The sequence below is a fragment of the Choloepus didactylus genome, chromosome 3 (genome assembly GCF_015220235.1).
Source record: "Choloepus didactylus isolate mChoDid1 chromosome 3, mChoDid1.pri, whole genome shotgun sequence".
Classification (NCBI taxonomy): domain Eukaryota; kingdom Metazoa; phylum Chordata; class Mammalia; order Pilosa; family Megalonychidae; genus Choloepus; species Choloepus didactylus.
In genome coordinates this window covers 221,354,035-221,373,782 of record NC_051309.1, presented here as the reverse complement: position 1 = coordinate 221,373,782, position 19,748 = coordinate 221,354,035, and the positions used below count along the sequence as shown (strand labels likewise).

At 39.2% G+C, this 19,748-nt stretch overlaps 1 protein-coding gene across 1 annotated transcript in view; it reads right to left on the bottom strand.

Annotated features, from left to right (window-relative positions):
* Window positions 1-19,748, bottom strand: part of KCNU1 (potassium calcium-activated channel subfamily U member 1) — a 170,300-nt gene that overhangs the window by 66,755 nt on the left and 83,797 nt on the right. The window contains 1 exon segment of the mRNA XM_037831539.1: window positions 13,202-13,322. Coding sequence (XP_037687467.1) covers window positions 13,202-13,322 — 121 coding nt within the window.

Below are 19,748 nucleotides of genomic sequence, written 5' to 3'. Positions count from 1 at the left end.
GGAGAGGGCAGGAAGACCCAAGAGATATTCAGGGGTAAAGCAGAGAAAGCAGGAGGATTGATTGAATTTCACTGGATTCTTTTAACCCTTGCCAAGGCTGCTAGCTCAGGCATTAGCAGTTTCATAGAATGGCTAGGTTCACTGTTTTGCTTTTCATTTTTGCTGCTTTAGAGTTCCTGAGTACAGTTTATAATAGAGGTTGGGTGGAAATCAGGTCCTTTCAGGAAAGTTTTAATTTTTTGGTTTTATTCCTTAACTTGGTATTGTGAAAGCAACTTTTCCTATGTTTCGATTTCTTTTCTTCCCTTCTCATACCCTTTCTATTTCAGTGACACCCACTCCTGCCATTCAAATCTAGTGATTCTCAGTGCAGAAGCAAACTGTCCAGGGGTGGCCTTACGTCAAGGTTAAGGTACAGTTTGAATAAGCCTTCTGTTCCCTGACATTTTTATATCCATGATTACGTACCTCTTCTCCCAATTTTGATTACTGTTTTATTCCTTCTCTATTCTTCTGTTTGTTTTTGGTTGATTCTTATGCAAGATTCAGTGGCTGAAGTAGTAAAATGAAGGAGCATAGATGAGGGGTCAGGGGAAGAAGGAAGAGAATCTGGGGCAGCTCCACAGATCTGGAGGTGCAGTGAAAATGTCTGGTGAATAAAGAGTGATTCATTAGGAACTACTTTTCTTTAACCACAGTCACCCCCCAAAAGAAGTTTCTAGATGAGAAGGTAGACCTTGAAAGACCCTCTTGAAGGAGGAATGTAATCAGGGTAGATAGAGATGATCAGTTTGTGAAGACTCTAAAACAGCGTTTCTTCTTTGTTTTTCTTCCTGGGTCCACTTAACCCTAAACATTTAGAGAAGTCACCTGACACAGGCCTTTGACTTTGGAAATCAGATTAAAGTCCAAGTCACCAGGATGGTTTCTGCCTGTTTTGTTCTTTACTTGCGTTCACCCAAATCCCTACAGATTAGGGCAAAGGAAACAACAGAAAAGAAAAGCAGAATTCACATAGAGAGTTAAGAATTTATGCTATTGGGTTTGCTGGTTTCTGTTTTCTTTTACCCCAGCCCAGAGCTTGTTCCTGGTTGAGCTTAAGGGATACGAGATGGAAATCAATTACTTTGGGCTGGGTGTGGGGGGCTGTGGGCAAAGAGGTGCTGAGAAATATTCCTGAAAGACTGAGCTCACAGGCCAAGCAGATCCTGGGCATGATCCTTTCCAGATCTCTTTCACCTCTGAGTCATATCTATGCGTCTTAAAACTGGTTTTTGGTGCTGATGCACAGAAGAGTTTCTTAAACGAGTAAGACAGAAATCAAGCGAAAGAAAAGGGAACCCATTATCCAGGGTCCTGGCAGCTGAAAACCTACTCTGTGGGCAAATGCTTCTTTAAGCCAAGGATATTGAAGAGGCCCAAGAATGTACAAATTTACAAGAACACTCAGATTCACCCCAAAAAGGACGAAATCCAGGAACCATGTTTGGCTGGTTTTAAAATCAACCAGAATATTGCAGTTGAAGGAAAACCTACAAACCTGGCCAATCAGTAATGATCATATTTTTAATAATTTACTTTAAGAACTAGTAATTTTAATGTGTTCTTTATTGTAATAAATGCAGATATAAATGTATCAATCATAGTGAGTGCATTCAATAAATAAAAACTGATCCATTTTATGTTGGAAGATTATTTGCCTTGCTTTCAATAACTGAGAAGAATCAGATACCATGACAAAGTCATGCCACCGGATTAAGGCACTACTTTGTATCAAACTCTTTTAAGTTTGCCAATCTTGTATTAGCTGTAATATGTACTGATATATATGATTTATATACACATATATAAAGATATCTATGTGACATAAAGATACACACACTCACACACAAACATACATATGATTATTTTACTGATACTTATATGGCAAAACAAAAATCTTTTCCAAAAGACAAATTTATTTGAAGTGTTTGCCTTTGTAATTCTAAAAAGTATGTAATAAAAGTCTTCCATTATCTGACCTCACCACTTTAGGAGAATTTTGAGACTGAAAATTGCAGCTTATTTCACACTCAGCAATTTCTTTATGATTTTTTAACTAGCTTTGCCCCACTGGCACCTTAAAAGCAGATGAGCTATTGTAATAACACCGACATTTGATTATGAGGACACCGGAAAGCTGAGAGGCGGCCTTGGCTGCGCTGATGCCGGATCGGGGGTGGGGTCTACAGCCTCCGGAGGGGGCGTGGCCTTGGATGATAGGCCGGCCTGGGAGAAGGTCCAGCAGGTCTGACACCCCAGGGACAGCATGTGGCTTCTCGCCTTCTTGTCTGAGGACAGGGCTGTGCTCCCACTGTAATCCCGGGAATAGAGGAAACTCCGGGTTTTAAAATGAAAATAAATTAAAGGGCTATTTCGTATCATTACGTGAAGATTCCCCATAGGGTCCCATAGAAAAAGCTACTCCCGTAGAGCACAACGCAGAATAACATTAAGAAAAAAGATTTCATTTCCATGTGTTTTAAGGAACATGACTATTGTTTAAAGAGAGGCTTGTAAATTTTTTAAAAAATGGTGACTACTAGGCTTTTCCTGAGTCTTTGAGGAGAACAGAGTAGGTTTCTAGGGAGCCAGGTTATTTAGTTTACTTTTTAGCACTATCTGCAGCTATATTTCAGAGTGAAATAAGTAAAATATCTGTTCCATTTCATTTGGTAGCAGCAAAGATCTCAGGGAAAAAAAATAAATAAGAAATATGTGATCCCCATGGTGTAATCCCGGGGTATAGAAACTCACTTCTCTTAAATACCTCCCTGTAGCATAATTGACTTTTCATGTGCATTTTAATAATGATATTTCAGCAGGCTGCAAGAGAATTTTTTTCTTTGGTTGTTGTTGTAAATTATGGTTTGGGAAAAAAAAAATGTTATAAATCTAATTACATTTTCACTTATATTAACAAGTCAGCACAATCTACCAGCATGTTTACCAAGCAATTCCAATATTTACAGCTGACCTAATTGGTTGTGGGGTGGAAGCAATGAACAATATTTTATTGTCCTGATAGCTGCACATGTGCTGAAGACAGCTGCTGAGTTGTAAAGCTACCCAGCAACTCTGAAGTTTTGTCTGCCTTGTGTTTGCCTTCTTTGCTCGGCTATAGGACAGGATAGGGAAGGGAAACAGGGGGGCAAAAGGGAAGTGGGATCTGGAGAGAGGAAGGGAGGAGTTTGTTAAAGGTATGTTTTCTTAACCCTCTCTTGGTAAGAAAGATTTTTCCAATTGTTTCAGTTTGCTAAAGCTGCCAAAATGCAAAATACCAGAAATGGATTGACTTTTATAAAGGGGGTTTATTAGGTTACAAATTTATAGTTCTAAGGCCATATAAGTTTCCAAATTAAGGCATCAACAAGAATATACCTTCTCTGAATGAAGGCTGGTGGCATCTGGGGTTCCTCTGTCACGTGGGAAGGCACATGTGACATCTGCTGATCCTTCTCGCCCCGGGTTCTGGTTTCAATATGGCTTTCTCCAAAATGTCTCTGGATGTTGTCTCTCTAAGTGTTTCTGAGTTCTCTTCAAAATGTCTCTGCCTTTTATCCTCTCATAGAGAATGCCAGTAAGCTAATGAAGACCCACCTTGAATGGGCAGGATCACATCTCCATGGAAATAATCTAATCAAAAGGTCCCATCCACAATTAAGTCTGTACCCACAAGATTGGATTAAAAGAACATGGCTTTTGTGGGGTACATAACAGAATCAAACCAGCACAACAATTATTTAGGGACCATTATCGACTCAAAAATAACCTGTTCTTGGCAGCTTAGAGGCAAAGGTATAGATAATTGCATGAAAGCCAGTAATATATTTGGAAAATACTCTTACATTTAATGCTAAGCTGAGGAGGACTTTCACTGTCAGAACCAGCAAGGTCTTTAGGAGAAAAGCATAGGTCTCACCTAAGCCCCAAATCCTTATATTCTCTTATTCTTAGAGAAAGGGCTAGGGAAAAACAAAACAAAAAATACTTCTTTCTAGTGCAGAGCTAAGGGTCTTACCAGGCAAAGACCACATTGCTTCTTGGGGAGTCTGGAACTGTATCCACCTCTCATGTCACTAAAGTTGAGCAGCCAAGGGCTGCAGCTTTGCCACTCCTCAGATTTGACTTGAAATGGCTTTCATCTCTAAGTCCTCTCTTCTTTCCTACTCCATAGCATCAGTTAATACAAATATAGAATGCTAATAAAATTTTATCAGAAAGCTGCTTTGTGGGTGACTCTACAGATCAATGCTTCAATTATTTTGAGGGACAGTCCTGTTGTCTGTGTAGAAATAATTGCATTGAGTGCTTCCTCTGGGCTAAGCATGATGCTAAGGTCTTTGATCCCTGATGAAAGACTACTCATGGAAGAGTTAATATTTTAAGGTTCAAATTGTAGATGTCATTGGGGCTAGGAAGTAGGTGGGGACTCTGAGCCCCTAAGAAAGGGGACAGAGAGCACAGAATTAAAGTCTGCAGCATTTGCTCCTTCATGAATTTCCCTAGAAACTTTATGTCTTTTCCCTAAACTTGAATAGAGTTTTTACTTAGAAACAGTGACTAAGTTTCCCTCATCTTCACCTTGTCTTATCGAGTTGGTCATTTATATATGAATGTAAACACGCAAGCTCTCTCTCATCCCTGACTTTGAGGCAATCATAAGTGAGATGAAAAATGAAAACATGGAAATACTAATTACTCAGTGTAAGTAAATATGCACAGTCAGTAAATGATCAGTCATCTCACTTTATTTTCATCCCCTTTCTTACCATCAAGCCAAATCTATGGAAATATATATATCCACAATTCCTAGGATTAGTTGACTTCATTTCTCTTAAGACCTGTCCTTGGATTCATAAAGTAGTTTAAGAAATGCCTTTGCTTCTCCTTTACTGTACTGTTAAGCTAGTCAGAGACAGGGTGAAGAAAACAAGAATAATGGGAGAGATACATTGACATTCCTACAGCCCTTCTCTGATGTTTTTATGAAGCCTGAGTCTATTTTTTTTTCAGTTTTATTGAGATATATTCACATACCATATAATCATCCATAACTGTTCATAGTACCATCATATAGTAATGCCTTCATCACCCCAAATTATTTTCCTTATACCAGAAAGAATAAGAATAAAAAATAAAAGTAAAATAGAACACCTAAATCATCCCCCCCCATCCCACTCCGTTTTTCATTTCATTTTTGTCCCATTTTTCTACGCATCCATATATACACTGGATAAAGGGAGTGTGATCCACAAGGTTTTCACAATCACACTGTCACCCATTGTAAGCTACATTGTTATACAATCGTCTTCAAGAGTCAAGGCTACTGGGTTGGAGTTTGATAGTTTCAAGTATTTACTTCTGGCTATTCCAATACATTAAAACCTAAAAAGTGTTATCTATATAGTGCATAAGAATGTCCACCAGAATGACCTCGTGACTTCATTTGAAATCTCTCAGCCACTGAAGCTTTATTTTGTTTCACATCCCCGTTTTGGTAAAGAAGATGTTCTCAATCCCACAATGCTGGGTCCAGATTCATTCCCAGAAGCCATATCATGCATTGCCAGGGAGATTTATACCCCTGGGAGTCAGATCCCACGTAGGGGGAGGGCAGTGAGTTCATCTGCCTAGGTGGTGGCTTAGCTACAGAGAGAGGCCCACATCTGAGCAACAAAGAGGCACTCAGGGGGAGACTCACAGATACAATTATAAGCAGGTTTAGCCTCTCCTTTGCAGTAACAAGCTTTATAGGGGCAAGCCCCAAGATAGAGGGCTCGGCATACCAAACCATCAGTCCTCAGTGTTTGTGAGAACATCAGCAACAATCCAGGTGAGGAAGTCCAACACTTCTGCATTTTCCCCCAGCTCCTCAGAGGGGCCCTGCATATATATTTTTATTCTCTGCCCAAATTATTATTGGGATGTGTCACTATTTCACTCTAACCTGTACCAACCTACCATATCTCACTTCCTATTCAAAGTTTCATGTAATTATGGTATTTGAACAAATTGACTGTAGAAGTTATATTCTTTAGAAAATATAGATGCTGCACCAAAAAAATGTTTCTTCCCTTGGTCTCACATGGAAGTTGAAGTTTTAACACACAGTCAGTTTCAACCTTTACCCTTTGGCCTGATTTGCCCTAGTCTTAACCAGATCTGCTTCACTTATATCTCTAATTGAAGTCTGGGATCTTTTTCAGCTTTTTTTTTTTTTTTAACAGTTGTTGTATGCGCTAATACTGACATTCATATCTTCCGAGCTCTAGCTCTGAGTTTCAGGTGTCTCATGGATACCCAATATTTGAGTCTATTTTGTCTTCTATTTTTAAGCAACAATAATACAAATATTATTTGTTAATTTAAAGAAGTCATTCATCTGATACATACTTGATGGATTATTACTCTATATGTGGTATTTTGCAGGGTTGTGGCACATCACTTCTCCAAAATCTCATTTTTGCCTCTAGATATAGATAAGAGCCGAAAAACAAACAGGTACCTAGAGAACCTAGAGGAAAGCACCCATTCATTCTTTCTAAATTATTATTCCTCTATTCTTTGCAACCCAAATTCTTTCATCTGTCTTGAGAACACAGGCTCATTATAATTAAAAAATACATATTTCAATAGAGTCAGAAAATCAAATACAGATTACCAGTGCCAGTAAACGTTATGTCATTTGGGACGATGGAAAAGTTCTGTTAACGGATGGTTAACAAACAGTGGTGATGGAAGCACGACATTGTGAATGTAATTATCACCACTCAGTTGTATATTTGAAAGTGGTTACAAATGGGGAATTTTAGTTTGTATATGTTACCAGAATAAAAAAACAATAGAACTGTACAACACAAAGAGTGAACCCTAATGTAAATTATGGACTACAGCTAATAGTATAATTATAATAACATTATTTTATCAATTGTAACAAAGGTACCACACTAATATAAAATGTTAATAATAAGGAAAAGTACATGTATGTGGGGGAATTTGGGGAACTTTGTACTTTCTGTATGATTTTTCAGTCAGCATACAACTTTTCTAATTAAAAAATGGAAAATACAAAAAAATAAAAATATGCTCTGTATCTCTATCTCTGTCTATGTCTGTCTCTATATCTATCTCTATTCCTATCTTTATAATTAGGTAGGGATACATTTTGTCTTATTGTTTACTTTGGTCTTTGTACTGCAATTTGATGAAGATACTTATCAAACATCATGAAAGATAACACACCACTACTAAGTGAGTCTTGTGAATCCAAGTGACACCATCAATTAAAATGAGGAAAGCATCTTTAGGGTTCTGAAATCTTGGATAGGAAAACATAGGACTAGGAACAAAAGTGCTATGTGCACTCTTGAAAAGAGGAAGAACTGGAAGATGGCATGCTGGCCATGTAGTATTAGTTAGGTCAATGAGTACTTCTAGAAAACAATTTGATATGCTTCAGTAAGAGTAGACTCAATAAGCATATATGATTGAAAGAAGCAAACGGTGCTTTGCATTTGCCAGTTATGGACTACGTCATATTCAAATAGGACATTCTAAGCTTGCCTAGAAGGAAAGCAGTTTTAAAAGCTTAATATAAAAAAAGAGAAAGGAATGCCTGCTCAGATGTTATCATAAGACCAGTTTCTGTAGAAAGCTCAGCTATGACATGGAAAGGACATGGATATGACATATCCAATCCTCTGCCTCTGGAGGGATCTGGAAGTGGGTGAATTCAGACAGTAGGAGTTCAGACATCACTGAGGCTAAGAGGCAATGCAACTGAGAGTGAAATGGAAGAGGACAGTGTGCATGTGTGGTGGAGGGCACTGTACCTGCAAGTGAGGGGCCACAGGGACCAACACCTCAGGAGCCAGGCCGGGATATATAGTAGGTAGGGCTGTGAGTGGGTGCGCCAGAAAAGAAGCCAACACTGTCTCCCATTTGGAGGGATTTCCCCAGGTCCTCTGGGTCAATCACTTCTTATTCCAACAAGCTTTTAGTCTGGCAGAGGATATCCTGGCAGTCTTTCCAGATAGACTGTGATTTACTCAGAAACTGAAGATTGCCAGAGGTGCTGGAAGGCCCTGGGAATCAGCCCAGGAAGAAACTGGAATTGCCATGGAAGAGAACATTCTGGAGAGACAAGCTATATATAAGTGGACTTGGAAATGGCAAAGTGATGGCACCAGGGGTAGATCTTCAGTAAAACCTTGCAGATAATGGCACTGATGGTCTATGGTCAGTGGGAGGTAGGCAGTGAACAAACCTTGGAAAGTCTTGAACTGCACACCTCCTCCCTCCAAATGTGAAATAAACTGGGAAAGCATGGACATCTAAGAGCCAGAGAGATCGGACACAGGAAGAATAATAGTATCAGCATGAACCATTTTCCCTTGCTGTTCTTTTACTGTGTGTTAGGCATAGCATAAGAACTTAGTATGTTTCTTCTCATTCCATTCTCACTACATTTCAATTATGTAGGTGTGCTGGTTTGGATGTATTATGTCCCTCCAAATGCCATTATCTTTGACGCAGTCTTGTGTGGGCAACTGTTGATTGGGTTGGTGACTTTTGATTGGATGTATCTGTGGAGATGTGATCACTCAACTGTGGGCGAGATCTTTCATTGGATGATTTCCATGGAGGTGTGGCCCCGCCCATTCAGCATGGGCCTTAATTAGTTTGCTGGAGCACTATCCAAGCTCAGACAGAAGGAGTGAGCTTGCTACAGCCAAGAGGGACACTTTGAAAAATGCACAGGAGCTGAGAGAGGAGCTTCAGCTTACAGAGACATTTTGGAGACAGCCTTTGAAAGCAGACTTTTGCTCCAGAGAAGCTATGAGAGGACAAATGCCCCAAGAGCAACTAAGAGTGACATTTTTGAGGAGCTGAAGCCTAGGGAGGAACGTCCTGGGAGAAAGCCATTTTGAAACTAGAACTCTGGAGCAAATGGCAGCCAAGTGCCTTCCCAGCTAACAGAGGTTTTCTGGACACCATTGGCCATCCCCAGTGAAGGTACCCAATTGTCATTGCATTACCTTGGACACTTTATGGCCTTAAGACTGTAACTGTGTAACCAAATAAACCCCCTTTTATAAAAGCCAATCCGTTTCTGGTGTTTTGCATTCTGGCAGCATTAGCAAACTAGAACAGTAGGTTTCACCATTGTCTCCAATCTACAGATGAGGAAACTGAAGCTTAAAGTAAAGAAAGATGGTGATATAGGGCTCATGCCTGCTAGAAGGGTTGCTGGTCAGGGCTGATATTTTTGGTCCCCATGGCCTTTAAAGAGCTGAGGCTGAGTTGGACATGGGAAAAGAGAGAAAAAATAACAACAGGTAGAGTGTGGAGATGAGGTTGATATTATGATATCATTATGAGCATCACTAAGACATAGTGGGAAAGGAAGTTATGGAGAAAAGCATTTAGAGTTCAATACAGTCTTTAAGAGTTGAATGAAAAAGACTCAGGGGGAGAATTTCCAGGGAAGAGCTATATCCCAAAGATGAGCATTCCATTAAAAATGATTTCCTCTCCTGACCCAGATCTAGCATACACTGATTAGACATTTCAGCTTTTCTTTGTTTCACAGATTAAATATCTATGATATCTACTTGAGTTTATAAATATTCACTTTTTAAAATAATGAGCGAGTTAGCTTGATCATGGAGTTATCAGTCAGTCACAACACAGTATGAAGTAGTTGTATCTAATTCTTTTCTTCTCTAATGTCTAGTTAAAATCAGTTTTACTAAAGAGGTACATTTTGATGAAGAAGAGACAGAGGATTGTAAATAACTGTGGAACAAGAAAAGAAGCAGGACTCTTATAACTTAGACCCCAAAGTATGGTGGCCATAGTACAGAAATTGGAAGCTCAAGCCAAGACTTTCCAGCAGTGGATGAGATGCACATTTTTATCATAAAATTTTGCATCGGGCTAAATTTATCCCCCTGAAGAGAAAGAGGAAATAATCATATTCTTTGTCTTACATTGCATGGCCCCTTGTTTTAAGGACACAGGTGAATGCAGATAGTGTTTATTTACTCATTCAACAAAAATATTTTTTTAACTACCATCTGTTAGACTTTTGTGGGCTAGCCTGAGAACCTACTGCTATTTATAACATTGTTTATCCTATGGGAAGACACACAAGAGATGCAAAATAAATGAAATGACTGGGCTATAACTATTGTGTGAGTTAGAAGCTGTCTGCATTGCTTCAGGAACTGAGAATAGAAAATAGTTTTTGGACTTAACTGAAAAACCCACTGGTGGCCTGAAGACTGTATCTCTAAAAGCATCAAGCCTTTTGTCAGCAAAGCTATAAATAATATTGTTTTTGTTTTTGTTTTTGTTTTTTTGGTATGTGAATGTAATACTATTAACACGCCAAAAAATGAACCACAAACAACACATACCTCACATTTTACACTTTGTCCACTAATGCACACTTGTCTCTATTAAGCCATCCAGCTAGTTTTACCACTCACTGTTAGCTAAGATATATATGTGCCAATTTGCCACCTGGAGTTATCTTTGCTCTGGAAAAAATCTTACACTGTAGTACTAAGTGGGAGCAGTATATGTCATTGATCCCATTAACACTATCCTTAAATCAACTGAGCTGACCAACTCCATTGATGAGATATCAAGAAACTAACCCACAAATGGCACTTATCTTTGAAGTAGACACCACCGTTGAAGAGACTCAGCAGTTGATCTTAATAAGGTTTTTTTTTCCCCCTCTTTCCTTTTAAGTTTATTTATTTATTTTTTAGCTCTGATCTTCATGTGAATTTTGCTTTTGGTTTTTTCAAGTGAAGAATTACCAGTGCATTAAGATCATCTATAGAGATAGTCTGGATGGATTTACTATCTCTCATTCTCTTTGGGGCTTTTAAAGCATATTCAGAGATACCCAACCAGTTACAGGGCTGATAGGGCCAGTCTGTAGATGGATCAGGACTTCTGAAGGACCATGTCTCCTTGCTTCAGACTACTTCCTTTTTCACCAGAGATAAGGAAGAATTAAAGACAGAGGGGGAAATACCAATAAGTTAAATTATTTTGTTTTTATCACTGTGCTAAAGAAAAGTGGGAAATGTCAGTGTCAGTTAAAAGGATAAACTGACACTTAAGGATTTTCTGTGATTTTTGATTATGTTGGCTTGCCACTCCTCTATTATCTCAGAGAAGACATGAGAAAGAATAAATGAAAGCATAAGCATGGTTGGTGTACTTTATGTGCTGTCACTTATGTTGTCTTTATCACCCTCAAAACAGCCTTCCTATTGGAATCATGTTTCTGTAACTTTGCATTAAGACAAACATGATGTGTACATACATACACACATGCATGCCCAATACCAAATCACCCAAGATGTGTGCTTTGAAATTTAAGATGTCATTGTCACAACTCTACTATGCATTCTCACCTCTAGTACCCCCTACCTGGTCCAAGTCACATCCTTCACAACAGTTGAGTTTCCCACTCTCTCTTACCTTTCCAAGTGTTTTAAGGTCCACCTCCCTAGGAAGCTTCCATGGCCATTCCACCCAGCCCTCCCTGACCTTCTCCTTCTCTGACTGCCTGTCAGAGTCATCAGTGCGGCACTTGGAGGAATGCTGCCTCACTGAGCATCTGATTTATTTTATATGAATGAGTCTTGTTTACCCAACAAGATTGCATGGGGGTTGAAACATGATTCCCACATCCACAAAAGCATCAAGCATAGTGCCTACTTGGCACATAGAAGACACAGAATAAATACCTATAAAACAATCATGCTAAAAGAAAAGGCAAATATCTGCATTTCCCAAAGCTAGGCTGTAGTTGCTGTGTTGTGGGAAGGAGTGAGGCAGAATATGAACCCCTGAAATTCCATAGCACCTTTCCTCCAAACAGTGTTATCTCATGTGGTTTGATAATACCCTGGAATGGAATGCAAGGAAGGGAAGAGGATAAATCCCCAGCACTTTTATATTCCTCTTAGAAAGTGCTTGCATAAATGGATGGCACCTTTGGGGGCTTGGATATTTGACAGCTGCCCTCCACCATGGGGAAGATGCAACAGAACTTCATTAACCAGACCCAACTACCTAGAATCCTCAAACAGAATGCTTCTGTGTGCTTTATAAGGAAGAGGTAAATTACAGCCAAAACAAGATCAAGTATTTATTTCAAATATCCACATCCTTGAAAGGCTCTGCCCTGACTACTTATTCAGCTCAATTCCATACATCTTCCTGGATGTGAGAATTGATCGTTGTGATAAAAAGTAACAATTAATGAGTACTTACTATCTACCAGAAATCAAGCTAAGTGCTTTAGATACCCATCCTTATTCAATCCTCACAAAAATAGCTTGGAAGTATTTATTGGTATTGTTGTCATTTAAGACACCAAAACTGAGACTCCCTTGAAGTAAAGCAATGTGCCAGGGTCACACAGCTTTAAGCCAGTGTTTGAACTTAGATTGTGTGATGCCAGAGCCTAATGGCTATGTTCTGCTGATAATGGAATACTTATCCGTAGACAATCACAATTAGTAATCATTAAAGAAGGTCTTCCTGCTATAAGTTATGAAATATTGCCAAAATATTATATTGTGATTTTCAATAAAATTTAGAGTGAGTAGAACTTTTAGATCAAAGCTATGTCTAAAACCATTTAAGCAGATTACCCTCTTTCTCCAACTCAACATTCTGCTAAACAGGTTTAATTGTATGGAGTGTAGGGCAAAGAAAGTGTGGGAGGAAGCCCTTGTTGACCCTATTTTGCACATGGCAATCTCATCATTAATTTGTTGGAAATAAGGCATGAATTAACAATAGAAAAAAACATTCAGGAAGAGTTGAAATTTGGCCCTAATCCACTTTTATAGAGTACCTCAAAGGTGATCTGAAAGAAAATTGAGTATATATGATTTTCAGTCACCTTTGATTATCATGGGAATAGATGATTTAAACAACAGTTACAGTGGGGGTTGGTTCATTTGCTTAGCTTAATGACATGGGGGAGGTAGGGATTTCTTCAATCCAGTAAAACAAATCCATTGGTCATTACAGGAGATGATAAAGCAGGTATTCTGATTTGAGTCAAATTTTTATTGCCCAGTAAGTCTCAGGAAACCATACGGGACCAGGGTTCTCTTACCTATTGGTTATGCTTGTGACCATAGTCGTGCTTGACTGTGCCCTTCCGTAATATTCCTGTGCTGTTATATTAGAGGTGAATTCCCTTGTGCTGCTTTTCACTTTCACTACCACTGATGACCCTGCAATGGAAAAGCAATTTTCGTGAGTTGGCATGATGTCTCCTTCACAAGGGATTTTTGACCATTCCCATTGTCCTAGACTGTTCTAGTCCCTTGAGCAAGCAGGGAGAGGTTTGGGATCCCTAGCTACAGACTCATTCTAGGAGGATGACTTGTGGAAAAGTCTTTAATTTCCTTCAACAGGATTAGAGAGTAGGTGGACAATGTGAGGATTTCAATTCCATACATTATGCTTAAAATAAGAACCTGTTGAGTTGCTGCTACACCTTTCTAATATATATCACCCCTCCCATTTCACCCAAGAGTGCTGCCTCTGGGGAACATTTCTGCTAAAAGCAGACTGCTCTCCTCTACAGATCCTGCCCTGGTTTCAATTCATTCTCCTTGGACATCTGGTCCTTTTATTTATTTTTCTTTCATGGCTTCCTTTAAATGAAAATTTAACTTTAGAAGAATCTTGATCTTACACAGAATATGTCCTAAAATCTTTGTGAACTCCCAAATTTGAAAATAATTCTAGAGCATATAATTTTCTCACCTGCAAAATAGTGCTAATACCACAACATCAAAGTATAATGGTGAGGATGAATGAAAGAATGTTTGAAATTAGTAGATAAAATAACCAATAAACTGATTTCAGAGGGAAAAAAGTGACACATCAGCCATTACTTCTTCTTGCACCCATATGTTGGTGTTTGATCATGTCATTCTTCCTCATGAACCTAGAGTCAACCCAAGAATTCTTCTCCACCCAGTGAGCCAAAAAGCCATTTTTAATCAATAAGAGTTGGCATTTGGTATTGTGATAGCAAATAGCATTCTAAATGATGCTTTTGAAGTTAAATGCTTGTGTTTCACTCTTCAAGGACCCTGCATTATTTGCTTGCCTGAATCTGATTGCTGGGTGATCAGAAATGGGGAGATTGAGAAGTTACCAAGGAGATGGAAAAGTCAAAAGGTAGCCATCACTGCTATTCCTTTTCCCCAGCCCACCCACGTGGAGAAAAGACACTTGACCTTCCCTTTATCTCAACTTAAGAATCATCTCTGCGCTTGAAATAGTTTGAATGGGGAGCTCACAAGTCTTTAAACCCACCTATCACCTCATTTTCAACATTGGCTGACAGAAAGCCATGCAAACATGTTAGCGTGCCTCTTATTTTGATGTAATTCTTTCTGAACTATTTTAATTCATAAGACACATCAATTAAATCAAAACACGCTTTGGATATAAGATTTGTCAGCTTAAGTCAGCAGTCTCTGCATCACACAGGTGTCCTAAGAGCTTGGCTTGGAGTAAAATTGCTTCCCACCTCTAATCCCCAGTAATCTTCACAGGGGTTGGCCGCGGTTGACTGACAGTTTCTTATTTTGTGGTTACTTTTTGCCCTTGGGGGAATGGCTTGGGAAGGGAACATCTGAAGAAAAATCTGAGCAAGGACTAGTTGTGTTACCAACTGTCTGCCTTGAAAGGCTTGCCAGATTAGTAAATGTGATGGAAGTTGAATTATGGAATGTAAAAGACAACGTGCCCAAACTGGCTTAGGAGCAATGGAGCTTTTGAGAGATTGCCTCACTCTCCAGCCCACATTTGCCAGCCATTAAAAATAAGGATGGAGAGTGGGGTAAGTGGGTGAGGTGAATGCTATGTATGAAACACTCAACAGTTATGCTGAAGCTTTGAACCTTCCCTTGTGTCTTTCTTAATTAAACTTCTGCTCAGGAGGACTGTGGGAAGATGGCAGAGTAGACAAGCTTCAAGAATTAGCCCTTACCAGTCAACTATTAAACAGGCAGGAACTGTCTGAATCAACTATTTTGAAACTCCAGGGTCTTGTACAACACTGTGCAGCATCAGGGAAGAGCAGGAGAAAAAAGTCTGATAAAATTATGGTGAATACCAATGAAGTGCTCTCTAGACACCATGGCTACCAGTGCCCATACCCCACTCTCATGTCAGGTAGCAGATGGGTCTGGCTCATGGCATAGCTTGCTGGTGCCAGAAAGGAACATAAACATCCATTTCCCCAAGATCCAGGGTGGGCATGGCCCAACTGCTGCTCATGGCTTTTGCTTGGTGACTTTGGGTTGCTGAGGGCCCAGCTCTGAGGGTGGCCGTTGTTCTAATTCACCCTGGACAAAGGCATGGGGGAGCCTTAAAGACAGTTCACTTCCTCAGAGCTGTGAAGGTCAGCTGAAGGGCTGCATGTGCTGAGCAGGTCAAGAAAGTACAGCTTTGGTGAGTGGTGGAGAAGCTCCTGGCACCTTTCCTGGCCTCTCCATCAGCCCTCCAAGGCAGTTTGGAGCCAAGCAGTGGTCCTTTTGTTGGTCTCTGACCTTGTTCCATCCGGGAAAGAATGACTTGGGAAACTCGTCTCAGGCATGCCCACCTTCCAGAATTTGCCTTCTAGGCACAAGCAGCATCACACATAGAAAACAGTGTAAGAAGCAATTGAAGCAGATGGCCTGAGGCAAAGGCTTGTGGGCTTTAAGACTGGCAGTGAAACACACAAGATAGGGAGAAGGTCTGTGTGTTGGAAAATAGAGGTAGCATTCAAACTCCTATAAATAAGGGAAATCTAATCCACCAGCAAGCACACTCCCCGGGCAAGACACAGGCCCAGAAAAGACAGGGAGGGCCCTGCACTTTCCTTGGGTGGACCTTCCTGACAGGAGGGCTGACACTCAAGAAAAGCTTTTTCGTATCACCAGCTCGAGAAACAGACATCCCAGGGAATAAATCCCACACTTAACATTTTAAAATATTAAAATGTAAAGCATACCCAAAAGATTACAAGGCAAACAAAGAAATACGAAATGATGGCTCATCCAAAAGAAGAGGATAAAAATCTAGAAAACACCTACAAAAAAGATCAGACAGTAGATACCTTGAACAAAAATCCTAAAAAATGATCTATAATATTCTCAAGGATCTGAAGGAAAATACAGAGAGAACTAAAGGATATCAGGAAAACAATTAACAAACAATATGAGAATCTCAAGAAAAATATAGAAATTTTTTTAAAAAACCAAACATAACTAATGGAGTTGAAGACCACAATAACCAAAATGAAAAATTCCCAGGCAGTCCATTTGCAAAGAATGGAGGTGGAACTCTACCTCACACCATATGCAAAAGCCAACTCAAAATGAATCAAATTCCTAAATGCAAGAGCTAGAACTATCAAACTCCTAGAAAAAATATAGGGAAGTATCTTCAGGATAATGTGCTAGGCAATGATTTCTTAGACTTTATAGCCAAAGGAAAAAAAAAAAGGAGATAACTGTAACTCATCAAAATAAAGAAATGTTGTGCCTCAAAGGATTTTATCATGAAAGTAAAACAATAACCTGCACAGCAAGATGAAATATTTGGAAATCACATATCCAATAAGGGTTTAATATCCAGAATGTATGAAGAAATCCTTCAACTCAACAACAAAAGATGAACAACCCAATTAAAAATGGGCAAAAGATGTGAATAGACATTTCTCCAAAGAAGATATACAAATGGTCAGAAAGCACATGAAAAGATGCTCAACATCATTAGCTATCTGGGAAATGCAAATCAAAACCACAATGAGATACCATTTCACACCCACTAGAATGGCTACTAGTAAACAAAATGGAAACTTATAAGTGTTTGAGAGGATGTGGAGAAATAGGAACACTCAGTCATTCCTGGTGTCGATTTAAAATAGTGTACCTGCTGTGGAAGATACTTCGGCAGTTCCTCAGAAAGTTAAGCATACACTTAACATTTGACCCAGCAATTTCACTTCTAGATATATATATCCCAAACAACTGAAAGCAGGAACACAAACAGATATTTTCACACCAAAGTTCCTAGCAGCATTATTCACAATTTCCAAAAAATGGAAGCAACCCAAGTGTTCCAGTTTGCTAAAGCTACCATTATGCAAAATACCAGAAATGGATTGGCTTTTATTAAGGGGATTTATTAGGTTACAAATTTAAAGTGCTAAGACCATTAAAGTGTCCAAACCAAGGCATCAACAAGAGGATACCTTCACTGAAGAATGGCCAATGGCATCCAGAACGCTCTGCCAGCTGGGAAGGCACGTGGCTGGCATCTGCTGATCCTTTGCTCTGGGATTCTGGTTTCAAAATGGCTTTCTCCAAAATGTCTCTGGGCGTCTGTCTCTCTTAGCTCCTCTCTCAGCTCCTGTGCATCTTTGCTTGTTCTCCCAGGGTGTTTCTCTCTAAGCATCTGGGAGTCCTCTCTTATCTTCTCTGGGGCAAATTCTGGGCTTCACCTCTTAGCTTAGCATCTCCAAACACCCTTCTGTCTGCATCTCCAAGAGTCTGGCTCCGTGTCAGCTCCTGAGCTCTCTTAAGAACTCTAGTAAACTAATCAAGACCCATGTTGAATAGGCAGGGTAACACCTCAATAGAAATAATCTAATCAAAAGTTCTCACTCATAATAAGTCTGTACCCACAAGATTGGATTAAAAGAACATGGCTTTTGTGGGGGGCATAATAGACTCAAACCAGCACACACCAGGCATCCATCACCTCATGAATGGATTAACAAAATGTGGTATATACACACAATGGAAAAAGGAATGAACTCTTGGTATATGCGATACAGATGAACCTTGAATACATCACGTTGAGTGAAATAAGCCAGCCACAAAAGGACAGATATTGGATGTACTCACTGATTTGAAAACAATTAGAATAAGCAAACTCATAGAGTCCAAATCTAGAATACAGGTTAGTAGGTGGCAGGGTGATGGTAGGAAATAGAAAGTTAAAGCTTAAAAGGTTCAGAGTTTCTATTTGGTAGGATGGAAAAGTTTCAGAAGTAAGTGGTGGTGATGGTAGCAAAATATTGTGAACATAATTAACAGCACTGAATTATATATGCAAATGTGGTTAAAAGGGGAAATTTCAGTTTGCATATATGACACTAGAGTAAACATTTAAAAAAAATCCATGGAACTGCACAACACAGTGAACCTAAGTTAAACCATGGACTATAGTTAATAATACAGTTATAAAAATATGCTTTCATTAATTGTAAGAAATGTGCCACAAAATGCAAGGTGTTAATAGTAGGGTGGCATATGGGAATCCTATATTCTATATATGAGTGTTCGGTAAACACTTTGAGAAAAATCTAGTGACCACAATAAAGATTTTTATAATTTTAGAAGTTTTCATAATGATGAAAGTATGTGCATGTTCAAAGGTGGGAGTTGGGAAATGCAGCCTGTATAGGGTTTCATGATGTCCTGTCTAGGCTTTGCCAAAGTCTGAACGTGAAGGATGACCTGGCCCAGATGATCTCTTACGGTCCCTTCCAACTCCAAATTCTATAATTCTAATAACCTTGAAGGAGGAAATCTAAAAATATTCTCCATACTTTTCTCCCTAATTTCAATGCTCTTTGAATATTCTCTAAAAGGCTGACCCTACTGCATGCTCTGAAACCATAAAGACATCAAGGAGTACTTTAAAATAAGTGTAACCTACAACTCCTCTACCATACTACTTATTTGGATGTCGATGAGAAAAAAAAAATCATGATTTTTTTGGGGTTATCTACCTATGTATAATATGATAATTAGCATATATATAGTACTTACTATGTGCCAGGCACTGGTCTTAATGCTTTTATTTTAATGTACTCAATTTTTGTGATCTTTATGTATTAATACTCTCATTTAGGCCTCTTAAGAACCCAAGAGGTAGCAATATTATCAACATTTTATAGACTCTGAAGCACAGTGACAGCTTTAATAAAATGCCTGACATCCCACAGCTAAGAAGTGACCCACTTGGCAGCCATGCTCTGAAGCACTGTTACCATGCTGCCTCCCTCAAATGTCAGATTATGAACTCAAGTGGTGAAACTCTGATGTGGTTCTAGATCGGAAAAACAGAAGTTATCAAAAGAAGACCTCTATGATTAGAAATCATAGAACATTGCAATTGAAAAGGGCCACAGAGATCATCAGGGCTCCCCTTTTTGGAGATGATAAGACTAAGACCCCAAAGGCATCTTCCCAAGCCAAACATGCCTTCCCTAAACCACAGCTAGCCAGTGCCATAGCTGTGATCAGAATTCAAGTGTTCTAAATTTTCATCAAGGAATACTGGGAGGGAGAAGTTAGTGACACCAAGCAGGATTAATGAGTTCAATAAAGTGATAATTATTTAAAGGGAGTGGGCTGGAGATACAAGAAAATGCCAAAAATTCTACCTGAAAATGTGTGTGATTCCCTAAGTTTTCTATTTAGTCATTTCAGATTCTCTGGGGGAATTTCTAGATCTTATCATGACTTTTAAATCTACAGAGTCAAGCAGCCCCCTTCTAAAATGACATCCTCATTGGCACAATTTGGCTAGAACTCAAGCATATATCTGGGCAGATTCAGGCTCCCAAACAAATCTGCTCT